The sequence below is a fragment of the Gobio gobio genome (genome assembly GCF_949357685.1).
Source record: "Gobio gobio genome assembly, chromosome: 4".
Classification (NCBI taxonomy): Eukaryota; Metazoa; Chordata; class Actinopteri; order Cypriniformes; family Gobionidae; genus Gobio; species Gobio gobio.
Genome location: NC_137100.1, coordinates 25,845,221 through 25,859,710, shown reverse-complemented (window position 1 = coordinate 25,859,710; position 14,490 = coordinate 25,845,221). Strand labels below are relative to the sequence as shown.

Below are 14,490 nucleotides of genomic sequence, written 5' to 3'. Positions count from 1 at the left end.
TAATGTGCACGGTTATGTAGGTCACCCGTCCGCTGTTTGGCCTGTGGAGTGTTTTCCACTGGTCCTTAACCGAAGATCAAACACATCTCCCAGCATGACTTCCCACTTCAATTAGAACAGACTATTGCGCACAAACCTGTGTTTCGCCAAGAAACAGGTTAGCGAAACACACTGGGCCGGCGAAAGCAAATCTAAACACGTTGGGGCTCTAAAAACGGTCGCAATTTAAGAGCATCTTCAGTCGCGTTACCCCTGAGAGCAGCTGTATCGAGCAGACAAGAGTGTGAACAAAAAGTGGCCCTTTTGTTTCAGCCCTGTCCCTCGCTATTGGCATGTAAAGAGGTGTCGGAGAGCCGCAAATAGCGGCGAACGAAGGGTTAACAGGCTAAAGACAAAGAGAGAGGCTGAGAGCATTGTGCTACAGTGAGGACTGGAGGGCCTCGGGGCCATGATGGGCCAAAGGCCTCAGCATAGGGACACTGGGCTCCTTTCAGCCCGGGCCTTTCAAGAGCACACCCTGCCTGAAAAGAGCCTGTCACAGCCCCCCACTACTGCTCTCCTTCACAGCTCTCTATCCCAAATCAGCTCCTCTCTCCCTTTCCTCAGAGAGCGGGGAGGCCCGATCCGTCTCTCTACAGGCCTGAACCAATCTCTGGCCCCCAGAGGTTGAGCGCTTTTCAAAAGGAGGTCATATCGCTGAGGTTCTGCCAGGTCTGAGAACCCAGCGCCAACTGAGATGCAATTCAGCGGCGTCTATGCATAAGAGGCACATCTACACCAAAAGAGGACACTTCAATACTATTTCCGATGATATAGGGTCACAAAGTTTGTACTAAGAGATGTGGTGTCGCTCTAAAACACCTCCTAAATGACTCTATAGTGACATTTATCGAGAAATAGCATAAGCTAACATGCTAACATGGTGTCAATTAACAATAACATTTAGACTTAGAGCAAAATCTTCTCAAGAAAGAAGTCAAGACGTTTCTTAAGATACATTCTAAAAAAGTTTGTACAAATGTTCCAAGACACTTCTAAGTTCTTAGAAATTCTTAAGATCTCAAGTATTTCCTTAAGAGTATCCTATTGTTTTTCTTAAGTTGTTTCTCAATTTCGGATTCTGCAACAAAAAAAATTATGTCACACATAATCATCGTACTCTCTCTAGTAATAGTAAAATGTATTACACGTAACTAGTGTTTTGTTGTGGTGCTTCATATTTAAAACAACCCAATAAATTCATTGAACATTTTACCTTTGGATTTAAGTTATCCTAACTTTTATTTACAACAAGTTTAGCTAACAAATCATGGTATTCACACCCAATCTCTATTTCTGGGTTGTATTTTTAGAAATCACGCAAATGGAAATTGTATTGTTAGGTGGAGACTGAAGAACTAGGGAGTTTCCATTGACTTTTTATAATGAGCTAATTATATTTTCGATTCCTAACTCTCACATAATTCTTTTGCATTTTTGCATTTCATTAAAGGGTTCACCCAAAAATTTAAATTCTGTCATCATTTACTCACCTTCATGTCGTTCTAAATCCGCAAAACACAAATGAAGATATTTTTTATCAAAAAGTTCATAAAGAGATGGTAAAGCTAATCCATATGAATCAAGCAGTTTAGTCTCAATTTTCTAAAGAGATTGACTTTATATGATGAACAGATTGAATTTAGGCTTTTATGCAATTTTTAGAACAGAGCCATATCGCCAAATGTAAATTTTGTTGCAAAATATGCCAATAAAAACTTCACTAAAAGTTTGTCTATGGTGTTTTTGACTTAACTGGTGTTTGGACCTGACTGAACTAACCCTTTATGATGCTATTTAGCATGTTTATCAAGTCATAATTCATGCTGGCTGTTAGGGATGCAACAATACAGTTAGTCCACGGTTCAATACATACCTCGGTTTTTAACCACGGTTTTCAGTTCGGTTTGGTTCGGTTCTGATGGCTAGTCACATCAGTTTTTTTTTATATTCTATTCTTAGGCGACAGGAACAGAAAGAGGTTAAGGATAAATATATATATATTTTTTTATTGCAATACCCTTTCTTTATTTTACTTTAAAAACCCTTGTACACATTCCTAGTGTATTGTATAATATAAAATAAATGTATATAAAGATTTATACTGGCAGCTCAGAGCTGTACATTAGCATTTAAGTATGAGATTGAATGAATAAATGTAAAATTAAAACACTACATTACCATTGTAGGAAATAATAATATGGATGTCAATGGCTACCATCAACTGTCTGTGTTCAACAGAAGCAATGAATACAGGTTTGGAACAACATTAGAGTGAGTAAATAATGACATTATTTTAGAGGTGAACTGTCGCTTTAAGTACAGCGTGTTCGCTAGGCTGCGTTGCTGTCAATTTAAGACCTCTACACATCTAATATACAGAGACACGCGATTTTACTTTCACTTTAGACATAACCGACTGTGTTTATGTGAACCTTGTGTGTATTTGACAATATTAGCGTAGTAAGACTACTTAGTCCAGTAATCACGTGTTTGACAGGCTTTAAAACGAATGCAAATAAAGAACTTTCGGGATTGTGAATAACGTCTCGGTTACGGATGTAACCCTCGTTCCCTGAGGAGGGAACGGAGACGTAACGTTAGTGACTAACGAATGGGGGTTTCGCTTAGAAGCCTATCAACTTCGAGTTTAGAGAAAACGCCCAATGGCGTGCCAATGCCATGGGGCATGCGTAATTTGCATACGTAACTCCTTCTCACCGCGTGAGTATATAAGGAAGTACGTGGCAATATCGCATTATGTTACCTGCTTGAGGAGCCAAGACTGAACTCCTGCGCTCCAGGTAGCACAGCTGATGTGGCAACGGGACGTTACGTCTCCGTTCCCTCCTCAGGGAACGAGGGTTACATCCGTAACCGAGACGTTCCCTTTCGTTCAGTCAATACGACGTAACGTTAGTGACTAACGAATGGGGGTCCCAATATAATCCCGCCACTCAGCTGTCTTCCAGTGCCCTGCGTAAGTGTGAGTACCCTGTCGTAAGACTAGTACGGACGAGGGACTCCCAGTTATCACAGGATTACCAAGGTACACTGGGAAGCATATCCCAGTGAGGGAATGCCAAGAATGCCTACCCGTGGGGAGGACTTAAGAGACATATATGAGCCGGCTAGGGGCTGCATATGGAGATCTCTAGGGTACCAGCCGAAGGTGGATTTTTAACCCCAGGGTTGGCGGGGGACACGCCAATGGATGAAACCCGCTCTCTGCAGAGACTTACGGTGAAATACCCGTGTGGGGGTCGCCGGAGGGGAACCATGCACACGGGGCACCTGGCCGGAGACGAGGGTCTTGGCTCGCTAGAGGGCAGACACACAGGTTTCGACGTAAGCAGTGCTGGAGGAGCTCAGGGCTCTCGGGGGAGCTCACCTGAGGAAATATCGCACGTATCCAGTCCGTGGAGTGGAGTGGCGAGCAAGCGAAGACACCCGAAAGAGTTGGGTGTCGCCCAGCCTGCAGCTCTGCAGATGTCTGTCAGCGAGGCGCCATGCGCTAGAGCCCAAGAGGAGGCCACACTCCGAGTGGAGTGTGCCCTCACACCAAGGGGACATGGTCGACCCTGCTGCTGGTAAGCCAAAACAACAGTGTCCACTATCCAGTGAGACAACCTTTGCTTCGAGAGAGCACTTCCCTTCCGCTCTCCACCATAACAGACAAAGAGCTGGTCTGAGGTCCTGAACACTGCGTCATGTCTACGTAGGCGTGGAGGGCGCGTACTGGACAGAGCAATGCCAAGGCTGGGTCTGCCTCCTCCAAAGGCAGCGCTTGCAGGTTCACTACCTGCTCTGAAGAGAGTGGTAGGAACCTTGGGCACATATCCAGGCCGGGGTCTCAGGATCACGTGAGAGTTAGCCGGCCCGAATTCCAGGCACGCTTTGTCAACCGAAAAAGCCTGCAGGTCCCTGACCCTCTTAAGAGAGGCCAATGCGGTCAGCAGAGCCGTCTTCATCGACAGGAACTTAATATCAACCGACCGCAAAGGCTCAAGGGAGGCCTCTGCAGAGTAATTAGAACTACTGAGAGGTCCCAAGAGGGTACGAGAGGAGAGCGAGGAGGATTCGGTCTCCTCGCTCCCCTCAGGAACCTGATGATCAGGTCGTGCTGACTTACCTTTTATGTTCTCCAAGAGATCGTGGCGGGCAGATATAGCGGCCACATAAACTTTGAGGGTGGAGGGAGACAGCCCACGCTCCAGCCCCTCTTGGAGAACTCAAGCACGGACCCGATCGGGCATTTCCAGGGGTCTTCTTGGCGGGAAGAGCAAGAGACCCCCGGAATATGGACAGCACGAAGGGACCTCAGGCGCTTCTGACTCCATAAAACGAGATGGCGGGCGAGTTGAGACATACGGCGGGAGCGTAGACCGCCCTGGTGGTTGATGTACGCCACTACGGCCGTGTTGTCTGACCGGACAAGCACATGTTGACCCTTCAGCAGCGCTCGGAAGCGGTGCAGGGCGAACCGTACTGCCAGCAACTCGAGGCAATTGACATGCAGGAGGCGCTGGGGTCCTGTCCGGGAGCCCGCGGCTGCTTGTCCATTGCACATGGCACCCCAGCCCGTGGCAGAGGCATCCGTCGATACGACAACATGCCTGGAAACTCGTTCTAAGGGCACACCGGCCCGTAGAAAACTGAGGTTCGACCACGGGGTGAGCGTCTGTAAGCAGGCCCGAGTCACTTGGATCCGGAGCGTGCCAGACAGCCATGCCCATCTCGGGACTCGATCGCGAAGCCAGTGCTGAAGCGGTCTCATATGAAGCAATCCTGAGCGGCGTTACCGCGGCTGCAGATGCCATATGCCCCAGGAGCCTCTGAAATAGTTTCAGTGGAACCGCACTCTTGCTCTCGATTTGACGGAGGCAAGTCAGCAGAGACTGCGCGCGCTCGCTCGTAAGCTGCGCGCACATGGCGACCGAGTCGATCTCCATACCGAGAAAAGAGATCCTCTGCACGGGGCAAAGTTTGCTCTTTTCCCAGTTGACCCGAAGGCCCAGACGGGCTAAGTGGTGGAGAATCAGATCAGACACCTGAATCAGACACCTGCTCTCGAGAGTGGCCCAGTATGAGCCAGTCGTCGAGGTAGTTCAGGATGCGGACCCCGTGCTGCCGAAGGGGCGCAAGGGCTGCCTCGGCAATCTTCGTAAAGACGCGAGGGGACAGAGATAGCCCGAATGGGAGAACCGCGTACTGATATGCCCGCCCCTCGAAAGCAAACCGTAGGAACGGTCTGTGTCGAGGAAGGATGGAGACATGGAAGTAGGCGTCCTTCAGGTCGATCGCTGCAAACCAATCGTAAGGACGAACGCATTCGAAAAGGCGTTTCGCAGTCAACATCTTGAACAGAAGCCGGTGAAGGGATCGGTTCAAGATGCGAAGGTCCAGGATTGGTCATAACCCACCGGTTTTCTTGAGTACAATGAAGTAGGGGCTGTAGAACCCCGACTTCATCTCGGCCGGAGGGACAGGCTCGATCGCACCCTTCGCCAGTAGAGTGGCAATCTCCGCACGCATGACGGGGGCATGACAGAGGAGACCAGGGAAGGACGCACGTTCCACTGGGGTCTGCTCTGCCAGGGGGCTGGCGACAGAGAGGGATGCGAGTGGCGAGACCCGAGGGTGGCGCGCACTGTCATCACCGGTCTCTGGTCCTCAGAGACAGGAACATGAGTTCTTCCCAAGCGCTGCTAGCCCGGGGGCCAGCAGCGGACGGATTTTCCCCCGGCCCTCCACCGGGGGAAGGAGAGGCCCTGCTACCATCCCCTGGGAAGAACTGGAACCCATCTCTGAGTTGTCCACCTCCAGCCTAGCGTTTAACCAGTCTGGGGAGCGGACTGGGCGACATCCTCAACCACCTCCACGGCGCGGCCCAGGTGAAGGCTGCTGCTGGGGCCGGGCGGGAAGAGGGAGGGCGCCCTCGGCGGCGAGCGGACTGAGGCGACTGAGCCGGCGGCTGGTGCAGCAGCTGGCCGCCGGGGCAGTACGTGTTGCAGCCTCAGTCTGCTCTGGGGCGGCCGAGAACTGTTGGGCGCAGTTCTCAGCCGCGCCGCCGAAGAGGCCAGCCTGGGATATGGGTGAGTTGAGGAGGCGGGCCCGCTCAACATCCTCCACATCACCAGGTAAGGCCAGGTGTTCTCCCGGACCACAGCTGTGGACATCGCCCAACCCAGGGAGCGTGTGGCCACCTTCACCGCCTGGGGGCGGGGTCAGTTGCGGCACGCAGCTCAATGAAGAGCCCTGGGTCGGCTCCACCCTTGTGCATGTGCAAAGGGGCGGCGGCCTGCCCGTAGCTCTGCGGGACCACGCCACCGAAGTAGACGAGCCCACAGGCTTTGGGAGGGTGCTTAGGACAGCCACACCACGCCAAGTCAAAGCCCTCTGTGGACACCGTAGTGCGCAACAGAGAGTTCAACAGTGGGGGGGAGGGGGCCCCAGTGTACCCTAGGCCGCGGCCCCATCAAGGGCAGAGAAGGCGGAGGAGGCCACCAAACGGTCGCGGGAAGCACGGGGACTTCCGGGACCGCGTGATCTCCTCATGTACCCCGGGAGCGAAAGGCATTGGGGGCGGGGCCCAACAACTGTCGGGTGCCGCCCCCAAAAACCAATCGCGCAACCACGAGCACCCGCGACTGGGCGGAGTTCCACACCAGCGCGAGACTCGCGGCTGCCCGAGATAACATGGCTGTCAACTTTAGGTCAGATCAGGCAGTGCTGACACACCCGGAGGCGGAGCACAGCCTAAATCGTCATCCAAAGGACTCCAGCCCACCTTGGGATGCGGCGATCGACATCTCACTGCTATCCGGAGCGTGAACTGAACGAACGGGGCGTCAGAGACGGGCCGTAGATTCAATCCAACACTCGCGGGAGCGATGTATAAGAGGGGGGCGTGGCCCGAGGAATGAACGTCGGGGTTCTTAATCCCACAGCACCGCCCTCAGGTCACCCTGGCCACCAGCCAAAGTACCATCTCACTCGGCGACGGTAGATTGGGGTGTGGCAGAGGGGACTCTCTCTCCTCACGGAGATGATTGAGTCTCGACCGCGACATCGCGATGGTCACGCCCCCGCAATGGAAACGTGACACATCCGCAAACACTGCCCGAACGTGCTGAAGCCCAAACACGCTCGAGCAGTGAATGCGTCCATAGACAGCAGCGGAAAATCGATCGCACCCGGAAGTGCACGGGCGAGCCGTCTTGAAAAAGACGTGCCACGCGCAAGCTCTTTTTGTGAGAGGAAAGCCTCGCAGTCGATGCCGAAGCGCCCAGGGAAACACACACCAGCTGTCAAACGGACCACTGCGCAGATCAGCAGGCAGGAAGTATGCGATCACTGGAACGCGCCGTTACACCAACACCGACTGGAAAGCTGCTCGTCTCGAAGAAGCTGACAGAGTCTCAGAAGGCTGTAGGAGTGAAGAGGTAGGTTCTCTTGGCTCCGAAAGCAGAACATAATGCGATATTGCCACGTACTTCCTTATATACTCACGCGGTGAGGCGGAGTTACGTATGCAAATTCCGCATGCCCCATGGCATTGGCACGCCATTGGGCGTTTTCTCTAAACTCGAAGTTGATAGGCTTCTAAGCGAAACCCCCATTCGTTAGTCACTAACGTTACGTCGTAGTGACTGAACGAAAGGGAACTATAGTGTTCCGTGAGTATAACTCTCTGACTCAGCATTGCAAGCGTGGCTAAACAACCCCTAACTTTAGTGCATAGTGATTGGATATTTGCTAATATCAGTGTGTAGATTCACAGGCACACTCAAACAGAGCCGAAATAAACGGAGAGAAATAAAAAAGAATTAATTAAAGGCAAAACCGCAATTCACAAGAGTGTATTGAACCGTGAATGCCATACCGAACGATTCAATATTATATTGAGAATTGTGGCATCCCTACTGGCTGTGCACTCTCAGTGTTTTGAATATAAGAGCTTTGTCCTTACGTATCTGTGAAGAATCTCTTTCCTTTCATTGGGGTCGTCCAATATGTTGACAGACAGGTCAGCAATGGAGACAGCAGCAGAGGCTGTCAGGGTGACCAGCAGCACCAGCGTGCCCTCGCCCTCCTCCAGAGGCACGTCCAGTCTGTGTGTGCACTCTTTTGACAGAAGAGAGAGGTCCACCTGGCATCTGACACACACATACACACACACCATCATTATCATCATTACACAAACACATGTTGTCTTGCAGGTTTTCATGAGTAAGACAATAGAAAGACACAACAGAAAAGAAAGATACTGACATTGCAGTGAGAGAAAGAAAGGAATCACCAGCGTTGGGAGTAATATATACAAAATGGGTATTTATTGCAAGAGGGCATCATGTTGCCTTTGAAAAATTAAACCCCTTAAAACACTTTCTGTCATTTTTGTCCCACTCGAACTGTCATACACTACTCATTTCCACCACATCTCAAAATCAACATTTTGTGAAATCACGTGTGGAAATGAGAGCAATGAAAAAGTCTGCAGAAAGGACATTTGCTCTAAAAGAATTTTGTCTCCTTTGCTATGATAAAGCAAACTTTATTGCTAGCATTTTATGTTTTCTAAAGTCATACAATTAAATAATACTTCTAAACTTTTGTCATAATTTGACAAAAATTACTTCTGATATTTAATCTCAAGCTCTTGACTGACACTGTTTTCTCATTGGTAAACAAGTATCTAACTTTTGAAAATTGGCAGCACTCAGAGGGAAATGCAATTTCCTTAAACATGGCTCTTTCATTTGGTCGAAACAAACTCTGTTGACATGACAGGTGTTTTTTGTTGGGGAAGCACAGATTTGATAATTTCCCAGTCAAAACGGAAATGTAAAGAATGTATTATGATTTTAAAGAAAAAGTCACTAAGCTTTTTTTCTGAATGAAAGAAAGAAAGATCAAAGAATCTTGAAAAAATGTATTATGGTTTCGACACAACTATTAAGAAGCACAACTGTTGTCAACATAAATTATAATACTTTTAAAAAAAATATATCTTACAGACCCCAAACTTTTGAACGGTAGTGTATGGCTGTATAAAAGTATGTTGGAACTGTAAATAAGACCTATTTAAATGTGATTACTCTTTGAAATAATAATAGAGCAGAGTTTTACGATTAATTATCTATAAACAGTCAGAAGAAACTGATTCCTTTTAGTCAACCTTCCCCAACAATATAGTGGCAACAAAGAAGAAGAGAGAAAAAGAGCAAGATGGTAAACGGCTAAATAACTGCGCTAGAATACAGTTTGTTCCCAGCAAATATTCCATAAATATTCCTCCGCTTGTTCCAATGTGTTTTTCTCTACAGGAACATCACGCAGGTACTAAAAGCTTCAATTGATCCTGAATGGGGTAAATAATGTGAACATCAGTGCTGGGGCACGCTGAACAACTCAAGCAGATGAGTGTTTAAAGGGGGGAAATAGCCAATTACAAGAATGCCATCCCACCGATTCTGACATGCCACCTCTATGAACGACTGTAAGCTGGAGGACTGGTGTAGGGACAGACAGGAAACTAAGTAAACTCTGCTGCCTCATTCTCACATCGCACAGCCATTAACTCTACTGTCACTTCTAATGGAGTTTTGTCAGAGGCTGAGACTCTCGAAGACCCTCTTTCTTTCACACACACACATACAGGAACTGTCAATGAGAGGACAGTTCAGAGCATGAATGACTTTAGCTGTGATATACAGCAAGCCTGTTGTTTAACTGTGTGCAACAATCGGGTTCCAAAAATAAAAACTCCACTCAATTTCTCCATAGGGAAATTGATTTTTAATGATAACATATAAACCTTTAAAGCCTACCTAAAGCTTACCTTACTGTGAGCTACGAGGTTGTTAATCGATAGTATTTGAAGCCGGAAGCCCCCATTATTTTAACTTAGTTTTAAAAAAAAATCATGTTTAACAGCAGAATTTGTGGTGAAAAACTACATTACAGAAGATTCCACCAATCAAAAATCGAAACAAGCCAAACGAGCAAAAGAGCTTGTTAGCTTTGCCCAATCCCATGAAGCACCGCAAATGACGTAATTGAGTCTGTTTCGCTACGCTCATCCCTGCTAGATATTTTACATTACCAGAATGTTCTCAGAACGTCCCCGCTGGTGTCAAGAACATTGCCTAGTAACGTTCCCAGAACGTTCCGAGATGGTCATGATGTGGATGGTTGGGGGACGTTATTTGACGGACCTTCACGGAACATTCAGGATGTTCTCGGAACATTTGGGGGACCATATTTTATTTGGAAATTTGATGTTCCCAGAACGTTCTCATAACATCCCAGCTGGTGTCAAGGACATCACCTAGTAACGTTCCCAGAGTGTTCTGAGACGGTCATGATGTGGAGTTCTTTAAAGGGTTTGGGGACGTTATTTGGTGGACCTTCACGGAACATTCAAGACGTTCTCTGAACATTTAGGGGACCATATTTTATTTGGAAATTTGATGTTCCCAGAACGTTCTCAGAACATCCCCGATGGTGTCAAGGACGTCACCTAGTAACGTTCCCAGAACGTTCTGAGATGGTCACGATGTGGAGGGGGGGGGGGGGGATGTTATTTTGCGGACATTCAGGGAACATTCAGGACGTTCTGGGAATGCTTAGGGGACCATTACTATACGACGTTCCCTCTAGGTCTCTAGACTACATTCCCATAATGTTTGCCGGACCTTTTGGGGATCAACCTATTTTTCGGTCCTATTTAGGTCCTTCCATCACATTTACTAAATGTGTTCAGAACATGTTTGTGTGAATCTACACTACCGGTCAAAAGTTTTTGGACGGTAAGATTTTTTTATGTTTTTAAAAGAAGTCTCTTCTGCCCACCAAGGCTGCATTTGTTTTATTAAAAATACAAAAAAAAATAATATTCTGAAATATTATTAAAATGTAAAATAACTGTTTTCTATTTGAATATATTTTCAAATGTAATTTATTTCTGTGATGCAAAGCTGAATTTTCAGCATCATTACTCCAGTCTTTAGCATCACATCCTTCAGAATTCATTCTAATATGCTGATTTGCTGTTCAAGAAACATGTAATATTATTATCAATGTATTACCTTTAGAGAACTTTTGCACAAGGCCGGTGAACGTCCCCTCCTACGTGGGTTAAAGTACTTAAATATTTATATATACCTATATGCATATACATACATATTTGCAATACATTTCAAATATATTGTTTATAGTTTTACATGAGTAGTTTTATATTTCTCCATTGTTTTTAATTCAATCATGCTGTTCACAATGCTTCATGCGATTGTTGTTCTTTCTATCACCAATGCTGTTAAGTACACAGTCTTGTACCTTTGTATTTTTGTCTGATTTTCAAATACTTTTTTTGCTTCAGATCAAAGTTTGTAATGTTATGATTCACCTCATAGCTGGTTGGCTTTAACATAGACTTTTTTGAAATCCCTATGGGAGAAATAAACAGAAAAAATAATTTGGAGCTTCTAATGGATACTGGAACAAACACCAGTGAAAAAGTGGGACTGAAACACCGGTGAAAAACTGTTGCACTATTACACAATTCTGTAGAATTACTATTCTGATTGGCAAATCATAGAATTTTGCATTCAAATATTTGTTTAGTTTTTAAAAAGTAAGAGGTAAATTGAATAACTGACTGTTGTGGCAGACTACTACATTTCCAAGCTGAAAAATTTCCTCTTGCATAAATAAATGTTTGTTGAGGGAATTATTTAAAATAAATGATATCCGTTTTCCTCTTGATTTTAATCCATTTTAGTTTCTTTAAAATCTTTTTTTTTGTCTTATTTTAAACAATTTATGTCATCTCGCATCTTTGAACGTTTGCTGAGAGCCATAGATATAAAGCTTAGTAAGTTCCTTTAAAAACAAATAGGCCTTTTTGACCCCTAAGACAGCTCTGGGAACACCAGTTGGTAAACCCTGTAATGCACAAAGGTGTCTTCATAATATTACTGCAGACTCTGCAGTGAAAATCATATCCTCATATTTCCGAAAGCGAAATATTTAAGAGACATAGTTAATCAGATCAGACAATGAGAGCACAAGAATAACAAAACTCCATATAAAAGCCAAGTGCATGACCAACCTGCCCATAAAGTCATCTTTCTTCCCTGCATCTTTGTCCCAGACGGTGATGTCAATGAAACCACCCTGTTCATCATACAGGTGGAAGTCAAACTGCTCTCTCCACTGGGGGTTTAGTGTTTTTGGTATCGTCTGCACAGCAGAAAAGAAACACTCAATTAGAATTTACATTACATGAAAAATAAAAAGTCTCAAATGAACAAGAAGTATCTGGAATGCAGCTCATGTGGACCATACCTTACTTTTGTACTTTTGATGTCCCATTCTGAATTTGACATAAGGGTCACTGAGGCCATTAGAGTCCATAGGCTGGAGGTCATGGGCCTCAATGAGACTGACGCTAACTATGCCTCTCCATAGCTGAGCCTTCCTGTGAATGTCTGATAACCTCAGACTTTGATGCTGCAATGTAACACAAACACACACCCAGACACATACTCACATCAGGCAGGATACAATCCAATGTGAAGAGAATGTCAGTGGCATGACTAAAAAGACCCCAAAAATTAAAGGTGAACAGCAAACAATGTGTTTGTGGTCAAAAATGAGATGTACAACAGTGCATCAAGTTCAGCAAGATAAAAGATATTTTGGGGACGTGATAAGTAAGGAGAACATAAACAGAGGAATGCACAGCACTGCAAAAACAGAGACAAACACAGACATCAGCACACATAGACATCAGTGTGTCAACAGTATCTTTCCTCAAGTAAAACATGAACATACACGTCTGTGCAAAAGTTTGAGGAAAGAAGTCTCTTATGCTGCATTTATAATCAAAAATACAGTAAAAACATTGATATTGTGAAATATTATTACAATTAAAAACAAAATTTTCTATTTAATTATATATTAAAATGTCATTTATTCCTGTCCAAGTCACTTTAATTAAGGCAAGTCATTTCACTCGGCGGCCATCTTTGAAATGCCTCTCAGGCAGCTTTTTCAGTCATGCAGGTGCAGCTCCTATCTCTTTGAATGGGGAAACATCAAATTCTCCAAAGTTGTTCCCCAAGCTTACAAATAAATTTCCGATTTTAAATCACCAATGAAATCTACTCATTAATTTGGTTTAAAAATGCTCAAATTATGACAAAAAAAATTTTTTTTTAGGCTGAACCAGCCAATGTGCATGTGCAGTTATAAGCATACATCTCAGAACACTGACTGTTTCACTGCAACCGGAACTTCTAATGGCAGCTGCAGTGACGCAATTACTTTACCAATCAACGATTGACTGTTTTATTAAGAAGGTGGGACTTGTTCTGTATTGTCCGTATTCCGTATTATTATCTAGTCTTTGACCCTGTGATGAAAAAGCTGAATTTTCAGCATCATTACTCCAGTCTTCAGTGTTACATGATCCTTCAGAAATCATTGTAATATGCTGATTTGCTGCTCAATAAACATTTCTTATTATTATCAATGTTAAAAAATGTTTGCTGCTTAATATATTTGCCTAAATTGAGGAAAAACTATATTTTCAGGATCCTTTGATTAATAGAAAGTTCAAAATAACATTTATATGAAATAGAAATCTTCTTTAATATTATAAAAAATCTTTACTGTCACTGTCATTTATCCTTACTGTATAAAATCCTACTGACCCCAAACTTTTGAATGGTAGCATATGACATATAAAAAATAAGCTCCTCAACCTCTTCTAAGATCCAGTTCACATTACGTAATAGGGAGAATATGATGAAGAAATGTTTAGGTCATATTCACTACACAATTTAAATAAAAAAGTCAGTATTAATTTGCAGAACAGAAAATTAAGCGTATTGTACAGGAAGATTTTTTAATCAAGAATAAATTAAAAGTAGTACAAATACTAGAATAACATTTTCTTTTTTTACCAAATATTTATTTATACATTACATTAATGAGAGAATAAATGACGTAAAGTCTACTACTACACTTTAAAAAAAAATTGTTGGGAAAAATTGATCATTACATATTGGCCCAATAAATGACTTCCATATAATTATCCCCATGCAAAAAGATGCATTGTACTAATCATAGCTTAAGGTCTTCACTCAAAATTAAAATGATATATTCACCGAACATATTTAATTGTGCTCAGTAATTCTATGAAGTCGAAGTGAAAAATCCATATTTGTGACCAGTCACTAGAACATTTTAAATTGGGAGTCCTGAAATTTTTTACAGTGTTGGTAAATTACATTTTTCCATTGGCTCAATATATTATTTCTAATTGAGCCTATGTTAACAGACTGTTGCCACAATGGATAAAATTCAATTCACAGAAATTCAATTTGGCCAGTTGAAAAATTTAGATGTGATCAGTCACTAGAAAATTTTGAATTGGAGAGG

The 14,490-nt window shown here is 44.5% G+C and overlaps 1 protein-coding gene across 11 annotated transcripts in view; it reads right to left on the bottom strand.

The window, feature by feature from the left end:
• The window catches only part of mctp1a (multiple C2 domains, transmembrane 1a), a 254,225-nt gene that overhangs the window by 68,664 nt on the left and 171,071 nt on the right, over positions 1-14,490 (bottom strand). For all 11 annotated transcript variants that reach the window (XM_079814163.1, XM_079814162.1, XM_079814159.1 and 8 more), the window contains 3 exons: positions 12,391-12,555; positions 12,155-12,285; positions 8,012-8,198 (listed from right to left, as the gene is read on the bottom strand). In XM_079814163.1, coding sequence (XP_079670289.1) covers positions 8,012-8,198; positions 12,155-12,285; positions 12,391-12,555 — 483 coding nt within the window. The remainder of the gene's footprint in view (positions 1-8,011; positions 8,199-12,154; positions 12,286-12,390; positions 12,556-14,490) is intronic.